The sequence below is a fragment of the Balaenoptera ricei genome, chromosome 2 (genome assembly GCF_028023285.1).
Source record: "Balaenoptera ricei isolate mBalRic1 chromosome 2, mBalRic1.hap2, whole genome shotgun sequence".
Lineage (NCBI taxonomy): Eukaryota > Metazoa > Chordata > Mammalia > Artiodactyla > Balaenopteridae > Balaenoptera > Balaenoptera ricei.
Genome location: NC_082640.1, coordinates 156,205,772 through 156,228,879, shown reverse-complemented (window position 1 = coordinate 156,228,879; position 23,108 = coordinate 156,205,772). Strand labels below are relative to the sequence as shown.

At 46.5% G+C, this 23,108-nt stretch overlaps 1 protein-coding gene across 4 annotated transcripts in view; it reads left to right on the top strand.

The window, feature by feature from the left end:
- Nucleotides 1–11,096, top strand: part of SLC8A3 (solute carrier family 8 member A3) — a 158,911-nt gene extending 147,815 nt beyond the window's left edge. For 3 of the 4 annotated variants that reach the window (XM_059914521.1, XM_059914522.1, XM_059914520.1), the window contains exons 4-8: nt 1,614–1,631; nt 5,589–5,713; nt 6,273–6,372; nt 8,040–8,315; nt 10,119–11,096. In XM_059914521.1, coding sequence (XP_059770504.1) covers nt 1,614–1,631; nt 5,589–5,713; nt 6,273–6,372; nt 8,040–8,315; nt 10,119–10,495 — 896 coding nt within the window. In that variant the 3' untranslated portion in view covers nt 10,496–11,096. The remainder of the gene's footprint in view (nt 1–1,613; nt 1,632–5,588; nt 5,714–6,272; nt 6,373–8,039; nt 8,316–10,118) is intronic. The other variant, XM_059914523.1, reaches the window with a different exon arrangement.
- Nucleotides 11,097–23,108: the final 12,012 nt, after the last annotated feature.

Genomic DNA, 23,108 nt, shown 5'->3' with positions numbered 1-23,108 from the left:
TAAAGATGATCCTGGTGTTGGGAGTGATGTCTGAGTAAAAACCAGGGCAGCAGGGACCTTTCTGGAAGAGCTGCCCCTTGTCTGGCCTCCCTGGATACACTAATGTGTTTGGATCTCTAGTTTCTGCTGGAACCTGGGGGGCAGGAGGGGCTGTTCTGTCCAGATCCATAGAAGGAGCAGAATGAACAAGCTCTCTTGCTATCTATCGTCTATCTATCTATCTATCTATCTATCTATCTATCTATCTATCTATCATCATCTATTATCTATCTATCTATCTATCTATCATCTATTATCTATCTATCTATCTGTCTATCTATCTATCTATCATCTCAGTGTAGTAAGGAGATCCATTGATCCATTACCCCTTGGAATTCCATATGGGAGAAACCAGAAAAAGTCAACTGCTGTTCTCCCTGCTTATGTACCATAAAGATTCTGGATCCATATGTGTTTTCAGTGGCTGTGAATATGGGATTACAGACCTGAGTGGCATTCTTAGAGATTTTTAGAAAAAACAATCTACAGACACTTTCCCCCACCCCCTGCCCCACTCCTTCCTCAGCAATCTCCCTCAGTCGCCAGCTGCACCAGGAATATGTAACAGGATGTTCCCAGGCTTTTATTTGACAAGAGCCAGGGAGTGAGGTACCGTACTAAGACACCATCAAGGTGAAAATGTGGTATGTTACAAGAATTTTTTGATTTTTAGATCTTGAAATCTAACAGAGTTTAACATAAGTGAAAACTCAGGGGCTAGGGATGACCTGTGCTGGGTACATCTTTAACCAAACCATGGTTCCCAGGCCATGCAGGGACCTTGTATTTGTCATCTCCATCTACCAATAGCTTTCAGCATGACAGTCTCCCTGGTCCAGAATATCTGGACTCTGACTTAGCCTGTCCTTTCTGAAACAAAACACCATACAGAGATGCAGCTCCACAGGATCTATGAAAAATACAATTGCCAAAATAGGTGACCAACAGTAAATCTCTAATGAGCATCTACTAATTACAATGACTCTGCAATTGACTTTGCAGTGACCTTGTAGGCACAGATGATACAAAATGGGAGGAGTCCATGGCCTCCAACCTCCAGGCTATCTCTCTAAAATGACACACTATTCAAGGAAAACATTTTGCAGGATTTACCTTTTCACAAGGTCATTCTTTTAGGGGTACTCAAAGCTGGGTCAGGGTTGAAACCTATACAGTTTTCAAGATAACTGGATTCTCACTCCTTTACAGAATGGATGTGATAACCTGATCCCTTAGAAGACCACAAATGACCAACTCTGTCTCTTCTCCACCCACTTGGTTCCCCCATCCTCATTCCTCTATCCCTGGCCCTCAGAGTTGCAGGGAAAGTGTGGGGGAAATTTGCAGCTGCAGGCCCCTGGTGCTCAGCAGTCGCTCCAGGAGTTCACACCTCTTGCTGCAGCTGCGCATGCTCCAATTGCTGCCTTTTGCATGTGGCTGCAGTGTTCTCATCTGCTAAGCTCACTGTTTTCCTTGTGCTACTGCAACCACAAAGCCTGGGGACACTTTTAAGATGGGACCTTAATGCTCTTTCGTTTTCTTTCTTCCCCTGTCTGGTACCCATTTACAAACAGCGCTCCTGTTGTCTCCAGGTAAGGGGAGTCTTCCCCCCTTTTTCTGCTTCTTGCCAGTGCCATTATTTAGTTTAAGACCAATGTCCTTTGATTTATTTACTAGGAACTGTGGGCCCAACTTAACCTAACAAGTTCTCCTAAGGACTTGGAGATATTTCCCCACCTGAAGTAATTGTGAGGAGGTAGACAATTCCTTGAGCACCATTTCAGTGGATGTGGGTAAAGGCATAGCTGGTCCTCTCCGAGACCAGGAAGAAAATTGAAACTTACCAAAGAAATGGTGGGTCATAGACTTCCCCTGAGTCTTAATTCCTCTGTCATCTCATGTTGTGGGGCAAGAGAGGATGAGAGAGCTGACACTCCTAATAGGATCATGATGGGATGAGAAAGAAAATACTTTGATCTTGAGGGGTCCAGGGGTAAATAATCAGGAGCTGCTGTGAGAACATGAAAAGCAATTTTTAAGGAATCTGGAATTTTATTGATCCTGAAGAGCTTCCATTTCATCACAGCAGAGACCTAAATTTCTAGAACTTTGGTTCATTTGTCATTGATCCTTGAAGTCACATTTGCCATGAACAACAAGAAGAATTAGAATATTATGGCAGGGTTGTGGGGGGGCCAATGATCTGGTTGGATATAGAAATTTGGGGGAATTTATTTTGGAGATATTCTCACACAGAGTCTAGAGCCTGTTGTAGGAAACACATCTACTTTGAGAGTATGCTTGCATCAGTGGAATCAAATCATAGACAATGTCCAACTTTGTGAGCAGTTAGGAAAGCATTTCCAGCATATCGGCAATACTGTAACTCTTGGTGCAGGCAGAGTGAGCTATACAAGATGTCTCAACATATGTTAAAATAACATTTTATACTTCATCAGTTCTTTGAATGTATAAAAATTTTAAGGTCATTTGAGAGGCAAACCATCTTACAGAATTCATTGGTACTGAGTCACCATAGGCTGTATGCTGAGTTTGAGAAAGGGGCAGTGTACATAGTAAGGACATTTACCTCCTTGGAGTCTCAAACCAAAATAAAAAATATAAGTAGGTAAACCCCTACATTTTCCCTTTATGGAAAAAAATTACTCCAGCTTCCCTGGCCTCTTGCTTCCTCTTATATCAATAGGATAATGACTATCTCCGGCCCCGTATATTCCACTCTTCTCCCAGGGTTTTAATGTCAGAGTATTGGGTGTTCTCCACTTCACTCATCTTCTCACCTGAGGAGGCATTTGGGCTTTTTTGTTCCAACTCTTGCCTCTACCCCCCCACCAGCCACACACATATGCACACACCAAAAGTTGTGATTTAATTTAAGCTTCATTATACTTTTAACACATTGGCACAGATACTAGTAGAAGCTAAAACGGGAAAAGAAGGTGTCATTTCCTAGATCTTTCAATCTGTAAACCTGCAATTTAGGAGGCTTTGGTTAGACTTTAAATTCACTGGAAATCTCAACTCCTTGTTTGGATTTTCCCATGTGGCCAAGCAAACATGATTCACAATGCCTGGTGATGAAAGATGGAGAGAAAATATGTTCAATCTGAACTACACCACCAAGCTCAGGGATCTGGGAGTTAGAGCACTGTCTGCACCGCCCCATTTCTTTCTGAGGATGTCTGTAGAACATTCATGGCAATCTATTCCAGTCTTACCTGGCAAGCTCTTTTCTCTTCCAATATCTGTTTAATCTTCTATCCTATTAATAGTCTCATTCTCAATTTTTCCCCTTCCTCCTCCTTCTCCTAGACCTGAGAGTTTGTTTAGTCAGTCTGAATATCAAGATCACCTGTCATTTATTCTCTACACTTGAAATTCAGGGGAGTTACATAAACAAGTGATCAGAATAATTATGGTCTTTTAGGTTTGAGACTTATGACTCTCTCAAGAAATTAACTATTTGAATGTAAAGGAATGATAATTACAGAAGTAGAAAAAGGCAGGAATTGATACCAAACCCAGATACTAAATCAGAGTTGATTTAAAGACATGTGAATCAATCAGTTAACAGATATATAGAGAGAGAGCGAGAGAGTACCTCTGTGGGGTACTGTGGGGCTGTGGGAGATCCAAAGATAGAGGATTGGTTATTTGTCAAAGAGATTTCTGCAGAGAGCTAGAAGGAGAAACTGACTGTCACCACAGGGGTGGACAGGTCAGTAGCTAGATCAATATCCTGCCAGATGGATATAGTGCTAGATTGATAGCTAGACAAGGGGTTAGACAGGTACATTTATAAGTCACTGGAGAGCTCATTACATTGGTATAAAGTTCTTGTGGCACATGTAAAATATGACAAGGGGGAATTGGGGAGGGAGGAGTGGAATAATACTGTCACTACTAGAATAGGCATTGTGATATGGTGCCAAAAGCTACAGGTAGAGGAAAAGAGTACCCATGCTTTTAAAGAATCTACGTATACATCTTTTTCCAAAGACTTTTATTCAGAGTGGCTTGCAGTCTGGCTTCTAGGATCACTGACTTCATAGCCAGACTTATATTCAGAATTAACTAATAAGAGGCTCATATGGACTAAATGAAGTCAGGCTGCATAGAAATGTACAGGAGGACATTGATCGTTGAGAAATAATTGTTTCCTAAAGTGGTCACCAACACTAAAGGGAGGACAGCACCACGGACAGCTCCCCCAACGTTTTGGGATTGCCTTCTGTGTTTGGTGCCAGAAGCACTGAGTAAAACAGCCAGCTCAGGAATCCTCCGCATAATCTTACCAGTTTCATTCAAGACAACTCAGAAATTTTTATATAAAACAGACTCTCTGCTTGGCTTATAATCTTTCCAGTGAATTCTTTTCCTTGCAACCTCGAGAGCTCAAGTGTCACCCCTCCCCATGTTTCACAAATACCCAAGATAAAAAGAAGAGAAGACCTTTTGGCCTCTGACCCATTTCGTCCTTGAGATTATTCAAGGACTAGAGAATTCCCCTAGGAGATTCACTGTGTGGAATGAAAGCAATTAAAGAGCCAAATAAAAGAATTAATTGCATGTAAGAATGTGGACTCGGCTGGAAAGATGTTTAAATGAGCTCTGAAAGAAACAGGATGCCAAGAGCAATTTTCTAATCAAAGGGGAATAAAAAGACTCAATCTCTAGTCCACTTTAATCTAGAAAACGCGTCTTCATGGTGAAGTGGTCTTTAAATGGACTCACCAGCTGAAGTGCAAAAAATTTCTAACTGTTCAGCATGAGAAGGGACCACCGGTAAATGAGTTAAGATGCTGAGGGGTGACAGGGAATGCCTCAAAAGGAAATAGAGGAAGAGCTTTCTTTTGTTTTGTTTTTGAACAAGTATTTGTGTTTCAGAAGAAATGTGCCTGGTTCCTTAGAAATCCTGGGGATCTTTCATTTGGAAATCATGAAGTTTGGGGGGAAATCTTCCAAGTTTCTCATGGTGAGGATAATATTCACTAGTATGAAATGTAGATATTCCTGGAAACATCCCTTCTTCCTCCTTTATAGAGGAGAACACTCCCAAGAGTGTTGGAGACAGATGTTAATGGGAACCAGTGGACATTCCCTTTGGGTGAAAATGTGCTTCTGACCCCCAAGAACTTTTACATGAAGTAGTTGACCAGTCATGCCCAACAGTTCAAAATTGTTAAAGGTCAAGAGATTTGGCTTTTGTTCCCAGCTCTTCAATATCTCACCAAATGTCTTGGGACTTCACTTGGTGCTATTTCTCAGAAGATCCTTGGGTCAGATTGCCCACCCAGGTATAAAATCAAAAGAAGAATGTTTAGCGCAGGCCTGCAAGGAACACTCTCATGGTCTGATGATCATAAAGTGTTTAGCACCTTATAGAAAAAGGCACTAAAAAGTACGCAAAATCCTCATCCTCAAGAGCTATTTGCTGTATGCCCACTGCCCATGCCTAATACTCTGAGCTTTAGACTTCCAGGGAATGGCAAATGGGCTAAAGCTAGTCTGATTTTGTTTTGTTGCAGAGGTGACAGACAGGAAGCTGACTGTGGAGGAAGAGGAAGCCAAGAGGATAGCAGAAATGGGAAAGCCAATATTGGGTGAACACCCCAAACTAGAGGTCATCATTGAAGAGTCCTATGAGTTCAAGGTCAGGCCATAAGTGAGATGTAATTGAATAATAAAGTAATGAGGTGGGAGGTAGAAGACCTGGAGTCTTGTTCCAATGTCACCACTGAATACGTGAAGTTGAAACTGAACAACTCACTTACCCCAGTCTCAGTTTTCCCATTTGTAAAGCGGAACAAACAGTGCTGGCCATTTGTATCTTAGGAATATTGTGAGGAAACATAACATAGCCTATGGAATAAATGAGCTATAAAGCTCCTAAATGTATCATCGCTATTTAATTGTATTTTTAAAACAAATATACTAAAATTCAGTACTCCAGCCTAGGTTTACTGACATCATTAGTGTTATTCTCTGTTGTATTGCTCTAAATATCCAATGTCAGCAGTCACAACTGAAGAAAAGGACAATAGAAGGACTATGCCAGAAGACACCCCCTAAGGCCATTCCATGCATAACTTTCAGAACTCACGTGGAGCCCCCTGGAGTACAGGGTATCTTTCATTCCCATGAAACGCCAGACTCTACAATGGTTCTGAGCATTCTAACCTCATGGTTCCAAGTTTTAATCTTCCTGACAGACTACCGTGGACAAGCTGATCAGGAAGACAAACCTGGCCTTGGTTGTGGGGACCCATTCCTGGAGGGACCAGTTCATGGAGGCCATCACTGTCAGTGCAGGTAAGAGGGTCTCAAGATGGGCACAGGAAGCTCCAGGGAAGCAAGAGCACAGCCATGTCAACAACTCACCAGTCTCTGGGAGGGCCCTGTGGCCGGTCTTCCCAGCTCTAACCCTAGATGTTTGCCTTTTCACTGAGTCACTTTGGAAGAGAACTGTGGGGTAACTAGAAGAGCATGGCTGTCTCTGGTTTCAAACCCTGGTTCTACTGTGTGAACTGGGACAAGCTATCCTCTCTGTGCTTCGATTTCCTCATCCAAAAAGGGAACCATTGCTACCTTTCTCAGCAAAGAGAGTAGAAAGCTACAGAGTCTGGTACTGAACAGGAACTTAAGAAATTCTGTTTTTCATCATTCCGTCCTCTTATTAATTTGGTCCTCCTTTTCTGTAAAATGCGGGGCTATTCTGATTTAGAGATGTGGGGGTCTGGGGTTGGTAAAAACTTTGCATTGACTGACAAACCCCTGCCCTGGATGATTTCAGACCTCTCCTCGGCATTTAGTGACAGGTTTCCTCCGTGGGGACCCACAGCACAGCCAGCATCCCAGAGGCCTACATGCGGGTTGGCATGGGGATGGGAGGGGTCTTGCCACCACTCACAGTATTGCCTCTTAGCACCATTGAGGCCTCCTGTACTGCCCCACACTCCTGGCCTTGTCTCTTTTCATGAAGCTTTGTTGTCATAGCAACCCACGGGGTCACATCCCTGAGGTCCCAGCACCAAAGCCAAAGTACAGCCAGGAAGAGAGGCCCACTGCTGCTGCGTTCGCTGCCCCTCTTTTCCTATCACCTGCTTCAGATACTTTCAGTCCCCCCATCTGATGACCTTTCTTTGCCCCTATAGAGACAATAAGTGGAATATCAGCCACATAATCTAATTCCCTCCTTTTTCAAAGGAGGGAGCTGAGATTCAGAAACCAAAGATGATTTACCCCAGGTTCCAGATTCTCTTCATAGCAAAGCTGCAATTGGAACCCAAGTGTCCTGACTCCTGCTTCCACCGGTTATGTCAAAACATGACAGAGGTTGCCTTTGACAGGGCGCCAGCACATCCTCTCCCCCTGGACTGCTGAATGGGCAACTCTGCCCACATTTCCTGGCAAGGACAAACCAGGCCCATCCCTGCTCCATCCCACGGGATATTTGGAGGACGGCACTGTCTCCCCAGGATGCCCACATGATCTGGAACGAAAGTTGTCCTGCTGGGGATGGATAATGACCAGAACCACGAGGTTATTGCAGCAGTCACGTCAGGAAGATTAGAGAGGAGCCCCATGGGTGTCCAGTGAAGAGTGGAAACACAACTGATTTCGCTTTCCTTCACCTAGGCAACCCCGCGCCTGTTCCATCCTCCTCTCTCTCTCTCCCACTGCCCTGTCCCTCTCACGTTCTCACATCCTTTCTCTTCATCTCTTTCTCTTCCCTTTCCTACTCCCCTGTCCTCTCTCACCCACTCTCCCTGGGTGCCCTGCATTCAAATTGACCAATGGGGCACCCCAACTCGTTTTCTATTTCCCGCCTGTTTTCTGGTGCCCGCACCAGCTGCCCAGGAGAGAGCTGGAGTCTCCGTGCAGCCAATGATGCTCATGATGTGGGTTGGACTTGACTTGCTCATGAATGGGGATCTGACCCCGCTGTCCTTTCTTGGGCCTGTTTGTCTTGCCTGCAGCCGGGGACGAGGATGAGGATGAGTCAGGTGAGGAGAGGCTGCCCTCCTGCTTTGACTACGTCATGCACTTCCTAACGGTCTTCTGGAAGGTGCTGTTTGCCTGCGTGCCCCCCACAGAGTATTGCCATGGCTGGGCCTGCTTCGTCGTCTCCATTCTCATCATCGGCATGCTCACAGCTGTCATCGGGGATCTGGCCTCCCACTTCGGCTGCACCATTGGCCTCAAGGACTCGGTCACGGCTGTTGTTTTTGTGGCGTTTGGCACCTCTGTGCCAGGTAAGAGTGAGGGGTGCTTGGATTTGCAAAGAGGGTATTACCTGGTTCGAGTGACCCCTACTCACTTTGCCTCATTATCTTCCTTACCATCTCAGATCTGAGCTTAACAGAGCCTCTGCCCCTAAGGTGCATAGAAGTCAATCAAAGGGGTCATTGCCACGATTAAGAATGATAGCTAACATTTCCTGAGCACTTTTGATGTGTCAAGAAGTATGTATGCTAAGCAGCTCACCTGTTTTAGCCCTGTAATGCTCACCCAAACCCTATTCAATAAGGAGAGTTATTATCCCCACTTGACAGATGAGGAGACTGAGGCCCACAGAGGTTAAGTTACCTGCTCAAGTAAGTGGCCAATTTCTTAACCTCCACATCAGATGAATAGGCCATTTCCCTCTGGCTGCAGATTAGCCTGCTTGAAGATGTGCTGGAGAAATGCCCACCAGCCTCCTCTGCTTAGGACACCCGTGAGTACAAAGTGTCTCACAGCAGGATAGGTGAAGGAAGCTTTGCAAGCTCTCGTCCTTTCATATGATGAATTACATATTCCTTTTTTTTCTTATAAACACCTAAAGATGAACAGGAACAGGCATGCCTTTATTTATTCATTAGACAAATGTTTACTGAGCCTGATCCAGTCTTGTGCTGGTTGCTGGGACAATAATGGGAAACAAGACAGACATGCTTCCCTCTCCATGTGGAGTTTATAAATCTCCATGTGCGATTTATTTCTGTGCTCCAGAGCCTCGAGGGACTGGAGCCATCAGAGGGGAAGGAGCAGATATGGGTAAAAGGAACAGATGTGGGAAGAAGTTGCAGAGCATCAGAGGTTAAAAAATTTTTTAAAGCAAGGTCACAGGCAAGAAAAGGCAAGAGGTTTTCTCTGGGAGAAAATTGGCAACAAGGAGGCAAGCCAGGACAAGCCGGGCAAGGGAGAGTTTGGGGCACAGCCAAGTCCTTGCAGTGTGTCCGGAGAACAGCTGGCAGCATTAGGGGCTTGAAGGTTATCCTGTGGTCCACTCAGCTGATGTGTGGCTTTGGCTGAAGCTCTTTGGATGTAAGGTGATGCTACGGAAAGGGCTCTTAACATGAGGGTTTTCAGGACAAATCTCCTGATAACTTACCTTGAGTAGATTCCTTGAACCTTATTTTTCCTAACTTGTCAAATAAAAGGGTGGCTGGCAGTCCTTCCAGTGCCTACAAGTCATGCTGACATCTAAAGTCAAACAGCCTGCAAGGCCCTGTGCTCTGTATATTAACTGCAAAGGCAGAGCCCCGTCTTCCTTGAGTCCACAGCTCCCCTTGTATGTCCCCATCACGGTTCCCCAGCATGTCCTCCGTCCCCATAAATCCAGCACCTAGCGCAATGCTAAGCCCATGGGCTCAATCACAGTCTGTTACGTAAGTAAATGCCCCGTGTGACAGGTGCAATCAGGCACTTAACTGTAAGAAGCTTCCCTGGATGTCAAAGTTCCCTGGGGAGATATTATGGGAAAGCAAACTCCCCTTACTGAAAAAGTAGTCAAAAGAGAATAATAAACCCATTCAGTAAATACCATGACCAGAAAAAACCTTGGGAATCTTTCAGACGCAGGCAGATGAGGAACGGGAAGCCCAGAGAAGTAAGGTGACCCATCCAAGGCCACACAGCTTATTCATGGCAGAGCTGGGGGTAGCCCCCATGCCCCCACCTGTCATTCCCGAACTCGGCCTGATGGCCCCAGCTGCCTTACTGGACACACTCAAAGGTAGGCCCTCCACGCCTCAGCCTCCCACCAGCTCTTGTTTGTCTCTGCCTCTTTCCAGATACGTTTGCCAGCAAAGCAGCCGCCATCCAGGACGTGTACGCAGATGCCTCCATTGGCAATGTCACGGGCAGCAACGCCGTCAACGTGTTCCTGGGCATTGGCCTGGCCTGGACCGTGGCCGCCATCTACTGGGCCCTGCAGGGACAGGAGTTCCACGTGTCAGAGGGCACGCTGGCCTTCTCTGTCACCCTCTTCACCATCTTTGCGTTTGTGTGCATCAGCGTGCTCTTGTACCGCCGGCGGCCCCACCTGGGCGGGGAGCTGGGCGGCCCTCGTGGCTGCAAGCTGGCCACGACTTGGCTCTTTGTGAGCCTGTGGCTTCTCTACATACTCTTTGCCACGCTGGAAGCCTACTGCTACATCAAGGGGTTCTGAGCCGCAGCAGCCCTGGAGAGGCAGTATCAGGACCCGAGCCCCAGGAACTTCACCCGACCAGGCCCTGGCAGTGAACTGAAAGGGCGGAGTCTTAATCAATCCAACAGAATGGAGGAAATACCCATTTTACAAAGTATTTAATTCAATACAAACCAACAACAGCGACAAATCCAACTCCAGCCCATCTTCCCGCCATGTCCCTGACCCATAACAAAATCAGACCCTTTCGCCACCTTCTGTTCCACCTTCTGATTATTCCTTTGCTTCTACTTTCCTCAGGGGCAGGGTTTCTCCTGTCTGTCCGGTTGGATACATCACCGTTCTCTCACTCCACTGGCGAGGCTTGAAAATGAGTCCTATCCACGTGGCTGGCTCGGGGTTCTCTTTTCATTATCGTGGTGGCTTTCATTTTCCCATCAGGTTTTGCTCATCATTTGTTTGTTCATCTTGTCTTTTCTCTCTGAGGTTAGTGACAACGGTGCTGTGAAGGAGCTCAAGGTCTGAGCCGATGGGTAGAGGCATGAACTTGCAGACACACCCTCTCCCACTTGCACTGGGTAACAGCTGTCTCTTGCTCCATCGAGGTCCTTCCCCCCCACCCCCCGTTTATTCTCTTCATTCTTGAATGGACTGGTGGCATTTGGGTGGCAGTAAGTTTGCACACCCTGGTGGGGCACTAAAGAACGGGGACTGTGGCAGGAGCACAGCTTTCTATCAAGCTACTGTCGAAATCCAGTTTAAAACAAGAAGTCATTTTTCTCTTCCCTGCCCGAGCCTTTCGAATTCTGTCTCGTTGTGTCAATGTCTATATGTTTACCCTTCTGCAGGAAGACCCACCAAGCGGGAGATAGGGGACAAAAATAGGAATGGAATATGATGACATAGGGCAGCTAGGGAAACAGAAGGGCTATATGCCTTCTAGAACATCTTTGGCTTCGTATCTGAGGCAGGAGAGACGCGATGTCCACCTAGTGAGATCTTTAAGGGAAAAGATTATATTTAAAATGTCAGTGCTTCTGAGAAATGTCAGCTTTACCACACCCTCACTTCCTAATGCACCAGACTAAGAGCTCTGACTGTATCTTTTGATTTAATGCAAAAACGGAGTTTTATAAGAAAATGAGGGCCTCCTTCCACCTCTCCTGGACTCTCCGGTCACATTTGAAAGCATTTTCACAAGACAGGAACTGGAATTCCTCATCTCTCCCACATTCCTGCTTGTTTTTAAACCTCTTGAAGCTCTTTTTCCAGCCTATGGGCTATTTCTTGCCCCAGTAGGAGGAATCAAAGCTGCCATAATCCCATGGAGCCTGAGTTTATAGAGAGATTGGCGTGCCCTACAGACCTTTTCCCAACAAATTTTGAAAGGACCTGGCTTTAAAACACACACACACATGCACACACATACATGCATGCGTGCACACACACACACACACACACACACACAAATAACCACACATATGAAATCACCAAAAGACTGCCCACAGATCTTTAGGCTTTCTGCATTGACATAAATACATTTTTTAAGGGAAAAGAAGAAATTAAAAAACACCTGTTTAATTTTAAACACATTTTTTAAGAAAAAAATAGCTGAAAAAGAAACAGTGTTCATGTCATAAGCTGTGTTGACAGTTGCCAGTGGAAATGTTGGGTTGGTTTAAAAAAAAAAAATAAAAGCTACACTTATATCTCTCTAAAGACAGCTTGCTTCTCCCCATGTTGCCTCAGGAAAAGGTCTAGGGGGTCACCTTGGGTTCCTTCTGGAGCTGAAGTGGTTGAGGTGAAAGTGTCATCTCCTATTTGTGTCTCCTATTTGTATCTGTCGTCTCCTCAGATGCCAATGTGCCAGACCCAGGATTTTTAAAGCAAAAAATGCTTCAGGACAATGCCACCTGTCAAAGTCTGGACTTTAAGACGCTGGAGGACGTAAGAGGTGGAGCTGTGATGATTAAAGGGGAAAGAGCTTTTTGTATTAGAAAGGCCTGGTAGGGCAGGATTCCAGCTGGACAAACAGCGCAGTGTATTAATTACCAATAGGCACATTCATTCATTCATTTATTCATGACTCTTTCAACAAATGTATTTTGAGCACCCTGTGTGCCTTTAGCTACATTCTGGTGCTACCATGAAGAGTAAGATAGAGTTCCTGACCTCAAGAAACTCACAGTACAGAGAGGCAGGTAGAACTTCTTTTAACCAAGGCTCTTTTGGTTACAAGAAGCAGAAACCCATTAAGCTAGTTCAAGAAATGAAGGGGGTGGGGGCGATACTGCGAAGGCCTGGTGGGGGGCTCTTGTGGAACCCAAGGCAGGAGCACGGCAGGCCATGGGCGCCTGAAAGCCCTCAGGAACCAAGGCCACGTTCCACCTCCCGGAAACCACAAGGTGTCCCCCGTCCTTCCTCCTTCTCCCTGTCAGTCCTATCCACTTCCTTCCCCACCTCCAACGTGCTCTTGCTTTGTTTGTCTTGCACGTGGCCGGCACTGCCACCAGCCCTGACACTCTACCATGACCTCACAGCTCTGTTCCCCACAACGAACTAGAACATCCCTTTTTAAATCTGAGTGCGGGTTCAATGGAGAAAATGTGGCCCATTTTCCATCCCCAAAGGGCCAGTCCCCAAAGGCAGAACCCTTGTAGAAGGCTGTGTCAAAGGGGTTGGGGTGCTGTGGTCTGATTACTTTGTGTCATGTGTCCACTCCTGGTCTGAACAACTCAGGTAAGGAGAGGAGGGTGGCGACCACATTGTATGTACTGTCACCCTTTCCAAAAGTTAAGTGATGGGAAGAAGCCTATGAAGCATATGAGCCATCAAGGTGTGAAGAAAAATTACAGTTCTATGCCATGAGTGGTCGAAGAATGTCATAGACAGGGCATCACAGGGACATGACAGAAAGAAACACTGACTCAGCCTGCAAGAATTGAAGAAGACTTCACAGAGAATGGAACAGTTAGGTAGGATCTTGAAGGAAGAATAAGTAGTGATTTAACTTGGTGAGGGGGCTTGGTGGTGAAGAACATTCGAGAAGAAACAGCATGCTCGAAGGCACAAGGGTAAATCAGGGGCTGGTGGGGTCATGGGTTAACAAGAGTTGTCATGGCTAGAGGATAGCATTCAAAAGGACACAAAACAACACCAAAAAAGCAGTCCGGGAGAAGGACTTGGCTGGAAGACTCTTTCAATTTTTTGCCAGCCACAAAGTTGATAATGAAAAATGCCCTTCAGCCGACGAAATGGTAGATGCAGAATCATGAAATCAGTTCCTCCCCATCTCTCCCCTTTTGTGAGTCCTTTCTGGGTTATCCAGATGTTAGGCTTTGTCAAGCTGAGATAAACCACAGAGAATGAGGAAGAGGAATCTGAGGACCTGGTACTAGTCGAGATGCCACCACTGACCAGTTCTGTGGACTTGAGCCAGTCTCCCTCCTCTCAGTTTCCTGAACTACAAATAAGGTTTTAATAGATGGCCTCTGAAGCCCATTACTTCTACCTTTAATACTGAGATTCTAGAATATATATACAAGAGCAGTGTGTGTGTGTGTGTGTGTGATCAAACTGCCCATCAACCTCATCTGGCGGAGCATAGCAGATGTCCATTCGCAATCCCTTGGCTCCATGGCCTGTCTATTAGTGTGAAAAAGACACAGCCAGCCGTTGTGCACGTCATTTTCAGCATTTTTTCCTGGCAGAGCCACAGCATTCCCATCCCCTTGACTCATTTATTACTTAGAGTAATGTTAGCTGCTATAATAAAGAAACCCCAGTATGTCGGGGCTGAGCAAAATGAAAGTGCATTTCTCACTCACGTAATAATCCAGTGAGAATGGTCCCAGTCAGCAGGTGGCTTTCTTCTACACAAGGCAGCAGGCTTGTCAGTGTTTTAAAACAAACATTTTGTGTAAAAATCTGGATTTTGGCTTCTCTGGCCACACCGCGTGGGCATTCCCTCATGGCAACACTCCAATGGAGCTGATCAGTGGTCACCCCGTGTAGACAGGCTTTATGTTCTCGATTCACCAGAGTCCCTACCCAGCCTGCCACTTTCATTCACAGGACCTCCTGGTCCCTGGAGCCATTTATGCATGTGACACCTGCTATGGAGTCACGGTCTGGGTTTTGCATTTTGGCCTTCCACGTGTTGGTGCTAACCTCCAGTATTCTGTGAGGTTTGAATCCCAGTTATACCATTTTTACCTTTCGTGGGATTTTTAAACAAGTGACTTTAACCTCCCTTAGCCTCAGTTTCTCCAATCCAGACATACAGTTGTTGCAAAGGTTAAATGAACGATTTTTCAAGGCAATTACCATAGTGCCCTATACCTAGCATGTACCCTGGAAATATTCCTTTCACCTCACATTAATGGTTTGTGGTAAAATCCCTTAACAGCTGGTGCCATCGGGGTCTGACATGTTCCAGGGGACTGCCAGTGTTCGGGGTTGGGGGGGTGGTAGGTGGATGGCCTCAGACCACTTCAGCCAACATACCGTTCCTCTATATGTTGGTCCAGGCAGGCTTCATGGAAGTGGAGAAAAGCTCTCCATGGTCTTGCTTCTGTAGCAGAAGCAGGTCTCTAGCTCCTCAGCCTGCATGGGGCACAGAGGTTAAGATTTAGAGGGATGGCCAAGGGGCACCAGGACCCCCATGTCAGGCAAGCCCCTTGGCACATTGGAGAAGTGGGGCAGATATGTTTGGCATCAAAGAAAGAGTGATAAAGAAAGGGACAACAGCCCATATAGAGTCTTTCATGCTAATAGTAAAGTGGGTCATGGTGGACAGAAATACCTGCGGGCTTGCAGAAGGAGGTGAAGCCTTGGGAGAAGCCACGTAGTCTGGCCAAGGTCATCCTGCAAGTGAGTGGCAGAGCTGGACTTAACTACATAGGTCTACCAGATTTCAAAGTCACTGCTTATTATCTGCATATGCACCTGTTGGGTGTGTAAGACAAGCATTGTTTACTTTCATAGTATTCAAGAAGAAAGTTAGGAACATAAATAGGATGACTTGTCTTGGTTTCTCCAGGACTTTCCTGGGTTTAGCACTGAAATTCACATATTTTAGGAAACCCCTCAGTCCTGGGAAATAGGGATGGTTGGTCACCAAAAAATATTACAACTGTCTTACAGAGTAAGACTTAGTACAGAATTGCTACTACTAGTAAATGGTAGTCCCTGCACACACACCTTCTACTATGTCATGCTGTCATCTTTTCCCAAACATTCCATGTCCCATTACTCTCAGCTAGCACTTCAGCTGGATGAAGTTCTTTACCTGGTGTGAATACTCAAACCTTCATCCCACAGAATTTGAATTCTTGGTGCATTGCTCCAGTTTTTCATTGATCCGTACCCTCAGGAAATGGAGTATGAAAAGGCACCCCCAATGAATCCCAAGGTTCCAAACATAGTCCTTCTTACTCTCATTGTGTAGCAGCCCAGTACACCCTAAATAACTGGGATAATCACCCCACCCAGCTCAGTGATCTCTTCTGCCTGTTAGTTTCTTGGCATAAATAATCTGAAATGGTTAGAGAGTAGCTTCAACTTCTAAATCATCAAAGCCACAACTGTGTTCCCTGGTGGAGGCATTTCTCCGTTAGGCATTAGGACCTCCAGACCTACTGAGCCCAAGGTTGTAGGGGCAAAAAGTAAAATTTTTCAAGAGGATTATTGGGCATATGATGAGAGGGGTCACCCCACCTCCACTCCTTGATCCTCAGATGTATGCATCCTGTCTAGAAGAAGTCAGCACTGTATACTGGCCCCCAATTTAAAGCATACACTGCATTCAGTGGGATAGCATCCCAACCTCACAAGGTATTATCTCCTAGCTGGTGCTGTAATTGAGCCTGCAACAGGTCATTCCAATATTATGTCAAGACAGCCACCTTTGAGTGATAAGAAATGTGCTAAGACTAGTGCCTCTGATTAAAGGCTGTGTTAAAAATATATCATGGCAATAGATAAGGCACTCTGAGTCCACGAAAGATGTTAGCAGAAACACTATGGCCAAATCTCTTAAGTTTGCTTTCTATGTCTGTGAGTTTATTTCTGTTTTGTACATAAGTTCATTTGTATCATTTTTTAAGATTCCACATATAAGTGATAGCGTATGATATTTGTCTTTGTCTGACTAACTGCACTTAGTAGGATAATCTCTAGGTCCATCCACGTTGCTACAAATGGCAATATTTCATTCTTTTTTATGGCTGAGTAATATTCCATTGTGTATACATACTGCATCATCTCTATCCATTCATCTGTCGATGGATACTTAGGTTGCTTCCATGTCTTGGCTATTGTAAACAGTGCTGCTATGAACATAGGGGTACATGTGCCTTTTCAAATTATAGTTTTGTCCAGACATATGCCCAGGAGTGGGATCGCTGGATCATACGATAACTCTATTTTCAGTTTTTTAAGGAATCGCCATACTGTTCTCCATAGTGGCTGCACCAGTTTAATTCCCACTAACAGGGTAGGGGGGGTCCCTTTTCTCCACACCCTCTCCAGCATTTATTATTCGTAGACTTTTTGATGATGGCCATTCTGATCAGTGTGAGGTAATACCTCATTGTTGTTTTAAAATATCAAACAAAGAAAATCTTTTCACCAACTCAAGGATTTTCATTGACCACTCCCCAGTGACAAATTAAGAAAATATGCTAAAATAGTGACTGCAATTTTCACTGTATTCCTCCTGAAAGCTCAGGGCCATAGCTAGGGTACGATCAGGATGGTTTAGGAGAATTCAGGAGGAAGCACCAAGAGTCAGACTGGGTGAGCCAAGTTTAGAAGGACAAGACATAATTAGCTATACAAGGAAGACAGGTGAGGACAGACATCCCAGGCAGTTTGGCAACGCTGTATGGAGAAGTGATGGAGAGAAGAGAATGGCTTATTTGTGGAGACCTGGGTTCAGGTTCTGCTGTCATATCACTGGCAGAGTGACCCTGGCTATGTCACCTAAGGTGCTGAAGTCTCGTGTTTTTCAGTCCATTACATAATTAAGGTACTTTTACCTCCTCTAGAGTTTGGGGGATTAAAATATATAACTGATATAATTTATGCATCTCACTGCCTAGTAGATTTCTCATTATTTATGTTATTATTGATATTGTTGCCCCAGGAGGAAGCATGAGAAGTGAAGGCACTGAACAGCGTGGGGCACGGAGCGGTGTAATGTACATGATTGAAGAGTGGACTGAATGTGAAGGCAGCAGGGCTTAACTGGACGTACACCAGTGTAGTGTGCCAGCATCACAACAATGAGATGTGCACAATTTTCAGGAGAGTGTATATGGGAGGAGTGGTTGAAGATCACAACCAGATCAAGAAGCTTAGCTTTGTGGGCTAAACTAAGGCAACTATATTCATCTCCAAATCTATTGTATTAGTCTGCTCAGGGTGCCATAACAAAATAACACAGATTGGGTGGCTTAAACAACAGAAATTTATTTTCTCACAGTTCTGGAAGCTAGAAGTCCATGATCAAGGTGCTGACAGGGTTGGTTTCTGGGGAGGCGTCTCTTCCTGACTTGCAGATGGTCACCTTCTCACTGTGTCTTCAAATGGCCTTTTCTCTGGGCACAGAGAGAGATCTCCGGTATCTCTTCCTCTTCTTATGAGGACACCAGTTCTATTGGATTAGGGCCTCATCCTTATGACCTCATCTAACCTTGATTACCTCCTTAAAGGGCCCATCTCCAAATATAGTCGCATTGGAAGTTAGGGCTTCAACATATGAATTTGTGGGCGGGACACAATTCAGTGTCCCCCCACTGAGGGACTTTGGGCAGGAGGGTAACATGATCTGATTTGCTTTTTCATTAGCTCAGTCTGAGCTGTCTGTGTCGTGGAGGATGGTTGAGGTGGAGAGTGGATGGAGGGGAGGCCAGAGACCATTTACAACTATCGACCACTGAAAGAAGCAGATGGAATGGTGGCAGTGGGGGGGGGGGGGTTGGAGAGGAGGTCCCAGAGGAGAGAGAATTAAGGGGGGGAATTCACAGGACATGGCAACAGACTGGATGGGCAAGGAGGGAAAGACATTGTAGGGAGGAAGCAAGCAGGGCTCTGGGGTCCCAGGCTTGGGGGAGTGGTTGGCTGATGTGCCCAGCACTGAGGAGAGGTGGGTGGAGATGGCGTGTCCAGTGTTAGTTATATTGAGTTTTCAGGGCTTGTGGGACACCCAAGTGGAAGTGTCCAGGAGCCTGGATTCAGCAGAGACCTGGGCTGAGTCTGGAACAATCTCCCTAGCAGATTTCCAGAGCAGTTGCCATTCTCCTGAGCGTCTATTCTGAAATTACTTAAAATAGCCACACGCTGCCCTGCAGCCCTCCTTAGTCACCAGTGTGAAAACCTCAAACCCCAGCAGCCCAGCAGAGACACCTCAGCCAATTTCTAGTTTGTTTTTCCAGTTTGAGGTGTCTCATTCCTCCCAACCCCTCTTCCTCCACCCCTCCCTCAGGCCTTTCATTCCTCTCACACGTCCCCTCCCCCACCATAGTTTTTTTCCCCTGAACTCAGCCTATCCTGGCTCTTTATCAGCCTTGACCCTTCCTCATGGCTCTCTCAGCCGCTCCTGATTTCCTTCTTGCCTCTCTTCTCCCTCCCCCTGCACATCGCTTTACCTCTTGCTCTGTCTGCATTTTATTTCCTCTCTAAAGCATACACATCTTCTCATTATTTTTCTTCCTTTACTGCCAATCACAGCCCCATAATGTGGATCCCCTCCAAGGAGGCTTTCTAACTAACTCCTGTCCCACTTCCTAAAGGTGCATTTGTTTCATCTCCCCATTCTGCACCGGCCCCGCTTCACGCTGTGGACCCTCAGCATGTCTTCCCGTTTGGTGTGCCTCCTCATCCCCTGAAACGCACAAACCTCCTGCAGTGCAAGACCTGTTTACCTGTGCACAGAAGAGCAAAGAGCCCAGACAAAGAATCTGTCTGTGAAAAGTGAAGGGAGTTACCTGAAGCCAAAGATAGTCCAATGGCTGGACCAGGATGAAAAGCTGACCTTCTGACTCTTAAGTCCAGGACCCTGGGAAATTAACAACACCAGGTGCACTAGGGTCTACATAGACCCTGACATCTCCCCTCAGCTGGGCTCCTGCTGCTGCCCAGGGGTCCTCCCCACCATCTCCCGCTGACTCCCCACTACCCTCCCCAAGGAGAATGCTGCAAAGCTTTCCCAAACCTCCTGCCTCAAGCCAGTAGACCTCCTCTGGTCTCTGAGCTCTGCTGGGTCCTGGTCTCCACCAGGCCATTCCACACCCAGTCAAGGATTTTAAAGGGACCTAGGTTCAACGGGGTCAAATTAAATACTCTGGAGTCAGCTCTGCCCCACATGGCTCGACCTGGGTCTCAAGGGTGACCCCTCAGAAAGCAGAGTTTGCGTCTTTAGCAGGGAGGAGGGATGCCTGGAGAAGAGAGTTGCTGAACACTGGCCGGTGGAGAGGATGGGGGACTGAAAACCCTGGGGTTTCTGTTTGCAGCTACATAGCGCATCTCTAAAAGTACTCCCCTTAAAAAGCTCCAACTCCTTCCTCTGGGCCAGTATCACAGGGGGTTAAAGAATAACAGAAATGGGCCACTCATGGGAATATAGGAGATGTATTTATACAGCACAGAGGTCTGTGGGGAGGACTGGAGGTGAGTGGGTCACCTGGAGTCTTAACCTGGTCCTGGGGTCGATGCCCCGAGGGCAAAGTTGTCTAGGACAGCAGGCCCATTAGGGCTCTGAGATGATGGGAGCCTGAAAGTCCCTGGGCCTGGAGTTAGAGCTACTGGGAGATTCTCTCTGGGATCATCTTCCCTTGAATCTATCACTAAACCCACCATAATAGGACTTTGAGGGGGGGACATTTTCTACTTTCCCAGAATTGGTGATAAGGGCCCAAAATGAAGAAAAAAGAGATGCTAAGTATCCCATATCATAAAGAACAACAGTTAGGGCCTGATACCCTCCCCAAAGAGAGCATGATACTTGAAATAGCTCTGTAACTAACCACCCTTCTCCATCCCATTCTATAAAAGAAGGTTGGGGGGAGAGAGCGGAAGGAGATAGACAAGAAACTCTGGGTTGCTTCCTCCCCTCCTTGAAGCTGAGAGAATTGTTTGTGGGAATTTAAGCTGGCTGCTGGCCTGACATCTCCTTTCCCACTGGACATCTGTGACGCAGCCGACTTGCTGATCAGTCCCCTCTCCCTAGTGAAGCAGGGAGGGGAGAAGTGGGAGAGATGCAGAGCCGAGAGAGAAGGCATTGAGGATCGACCTGCACCCCATCAATTGGTACAGGAAGGATGTGTAAGTTTCCCACGGGTGAATGGACACCCCAGAAGGGAGCCAGGTGGGAGCCATAATTCAGGTACAAAACCCAAGGCAGGGTCCTCGGAGCAAAGTGGACATGGGGTATATTGCTGTAGGGAAGTGTGGAAAAGGTCAAGCCAGAGCTGGACTTCCCACATAAAGGCCCTGTGCAGTGGGGGGGCCCCACCCAGACCCAGCGTGGGCTCCATACGAGGACCAGTATTTGAGCATCTGCTACAGAGAGGGCAAGCAGCGCTAACCTGAGAAGCTGCTACAATGAATGGAGAGGGTTACAGCTGTTGTCTGTTAGGAGGCCTCCACAGTGTTCCTTTCCCTCTTCCCTAACCCATCATCTCAGGAGAGCTGCATCAGGATAAAGTGGAGGACGAATTGTCTCAGAGCCTGACCGAAGCCCCCCTGCTCTCCTCCAAGCCGTCGGTGGCCAGTTAACGATTGTGCCAGGGCAAGGAGGGGAGGAGGATCTAAATCAAGCTGGAGACTGAAGCTTTGTCATTGGCTGGAACCGAGCTTGTAAATACCTGAAGTAACCAGGAAGTTACGGGAACTGCCCAAGTTGTCCTGAGGGATCCACTACGCGGAGGAAGGAGGATGCAGAGGGGCACAGCTGACAGCGATGATTGCGGAGGGAAAGTTTCACATCTGTACCCCAGGGTGCTGCCATTCCCCACTTGCTTTCACCCACAGTTACCTGACGCCCCACCAAGTTCTCAAGCACTGGGGGCATGGCTAGCTACTCCAGGGCCTCAGTTACCTGAGACTTAGCTCCCAGGTGGGGTGGGGGGAGCTCACAGGAGGGAAGGTGCATTCACCCTCTGCTTTACCAACGACGGGGAGAACGGTAATTACCGTAAATGTGATAGATCCGTCAGAAATAATAGATGTAAAATGCACCATGTAAACTGTGAAAAGCAAGTCTTTTTATTCTTGGACAACATAAAAATTGCAGATTTTTTCATCAATATGGAAAACACAAAGATAATCTACATTGTGATAGTCACCAGAGCTGTTCACCAAATATTTCTAATTCTACTTCTAGGCACTTACCAACTGCCTTTGAGCTAGATGGGACCATGTGATTTGAGATAGTAGTCATCTGAGATGTGAACAAAGTGACAAGTCACTTCCAGATGGAAGCTTTAAGAACCAGGTTACAATTTAGCATGTTCCCCCTTCCCCCTCCCACCCCCCTTTTTTTTTTTGCCTCCAAGATCATGGAGAATGGAGCCTCCCTCAACCTGGGTCCCTGATGAAGAGCAGCGCCCCCTGCTGATGTATGATGGATATGTTCCAGGAGGGAGAAGACTAGCTTTGTGATTTAAGGGTGGGGGGGATGTATGTTACTGCATCTTATCCTGGTCTCTCCTGATTCTTTGAGTAATTCACCAATGTGCCCATCATCCAGTGAAGACACCACATCCAGGTATTCAATGCCCCTCCACCACCAAGCGTGTGGATGATCAAGGTTGCCCTGGTTGGGTGTGTCACATACAGGATGGTGCACCATTAGCTGTAGTACAGTCAAAGCTTTGCTACAAAGACCCCAGGCAAAAGGACCTTCACAGAGCAGCTGAGGGAAGAAGGGAAGCAATGCAGACAGTGGGAGGGATGAGGCTATTGGCTGGGGTGTTGGCTGGGGTGACATAGAAGAGTATAAGGGATGAGCCAGATTTGATAAGAAATGGCAAGAGATACCTGTGTCACACACCTAGCACAGGCATTCATTGGCAGGCATATAACCAAGGTCATGACCCTTCCCTGTATTAATTCAGGAAAGTCAGACAAAGGAGAGTAGTGATCCAGGCCATAGGAATGAGGGGTTGATTTGGTGGTACTGCATGAAAAAGGTCAAGTTTCACCTGTCACCCCTTGTACAATTGAAAAAAAAAAAAAAAAAGACAAATGCCACAGACCAGAAGATCAGGTTGCCAGGAAGCTCTTCAACCTCCTTGGTGGGCACACCTGTGGCCCTGTGGGTCATTCAGGAACTTGGGAGTAAATGACCAGATGAGCAGGCTGGCTCTCTCTCTTGGGAGCCCTTTTTCTACAAGGGCTCTGGTGCTGCCAGCTTCCCATCCCACCCAGATCCCCTGGGGAACCAGGGATGAGTACCAGCCTGGAAGCCCCTCCTCTGATGGCATCTGAGGGGCCCTGGCAAGATGCCTGGCCCCAGCAGCAGTCATCTCTCTTTTTTTTTTTTTTTTCTTTCTTTCTGGTCATGCTGTGCGGCATTTGGGATCTTAGTTCCCTGACCAGGGGTCAAACCTGCACCTCCTGCATTGGAAGT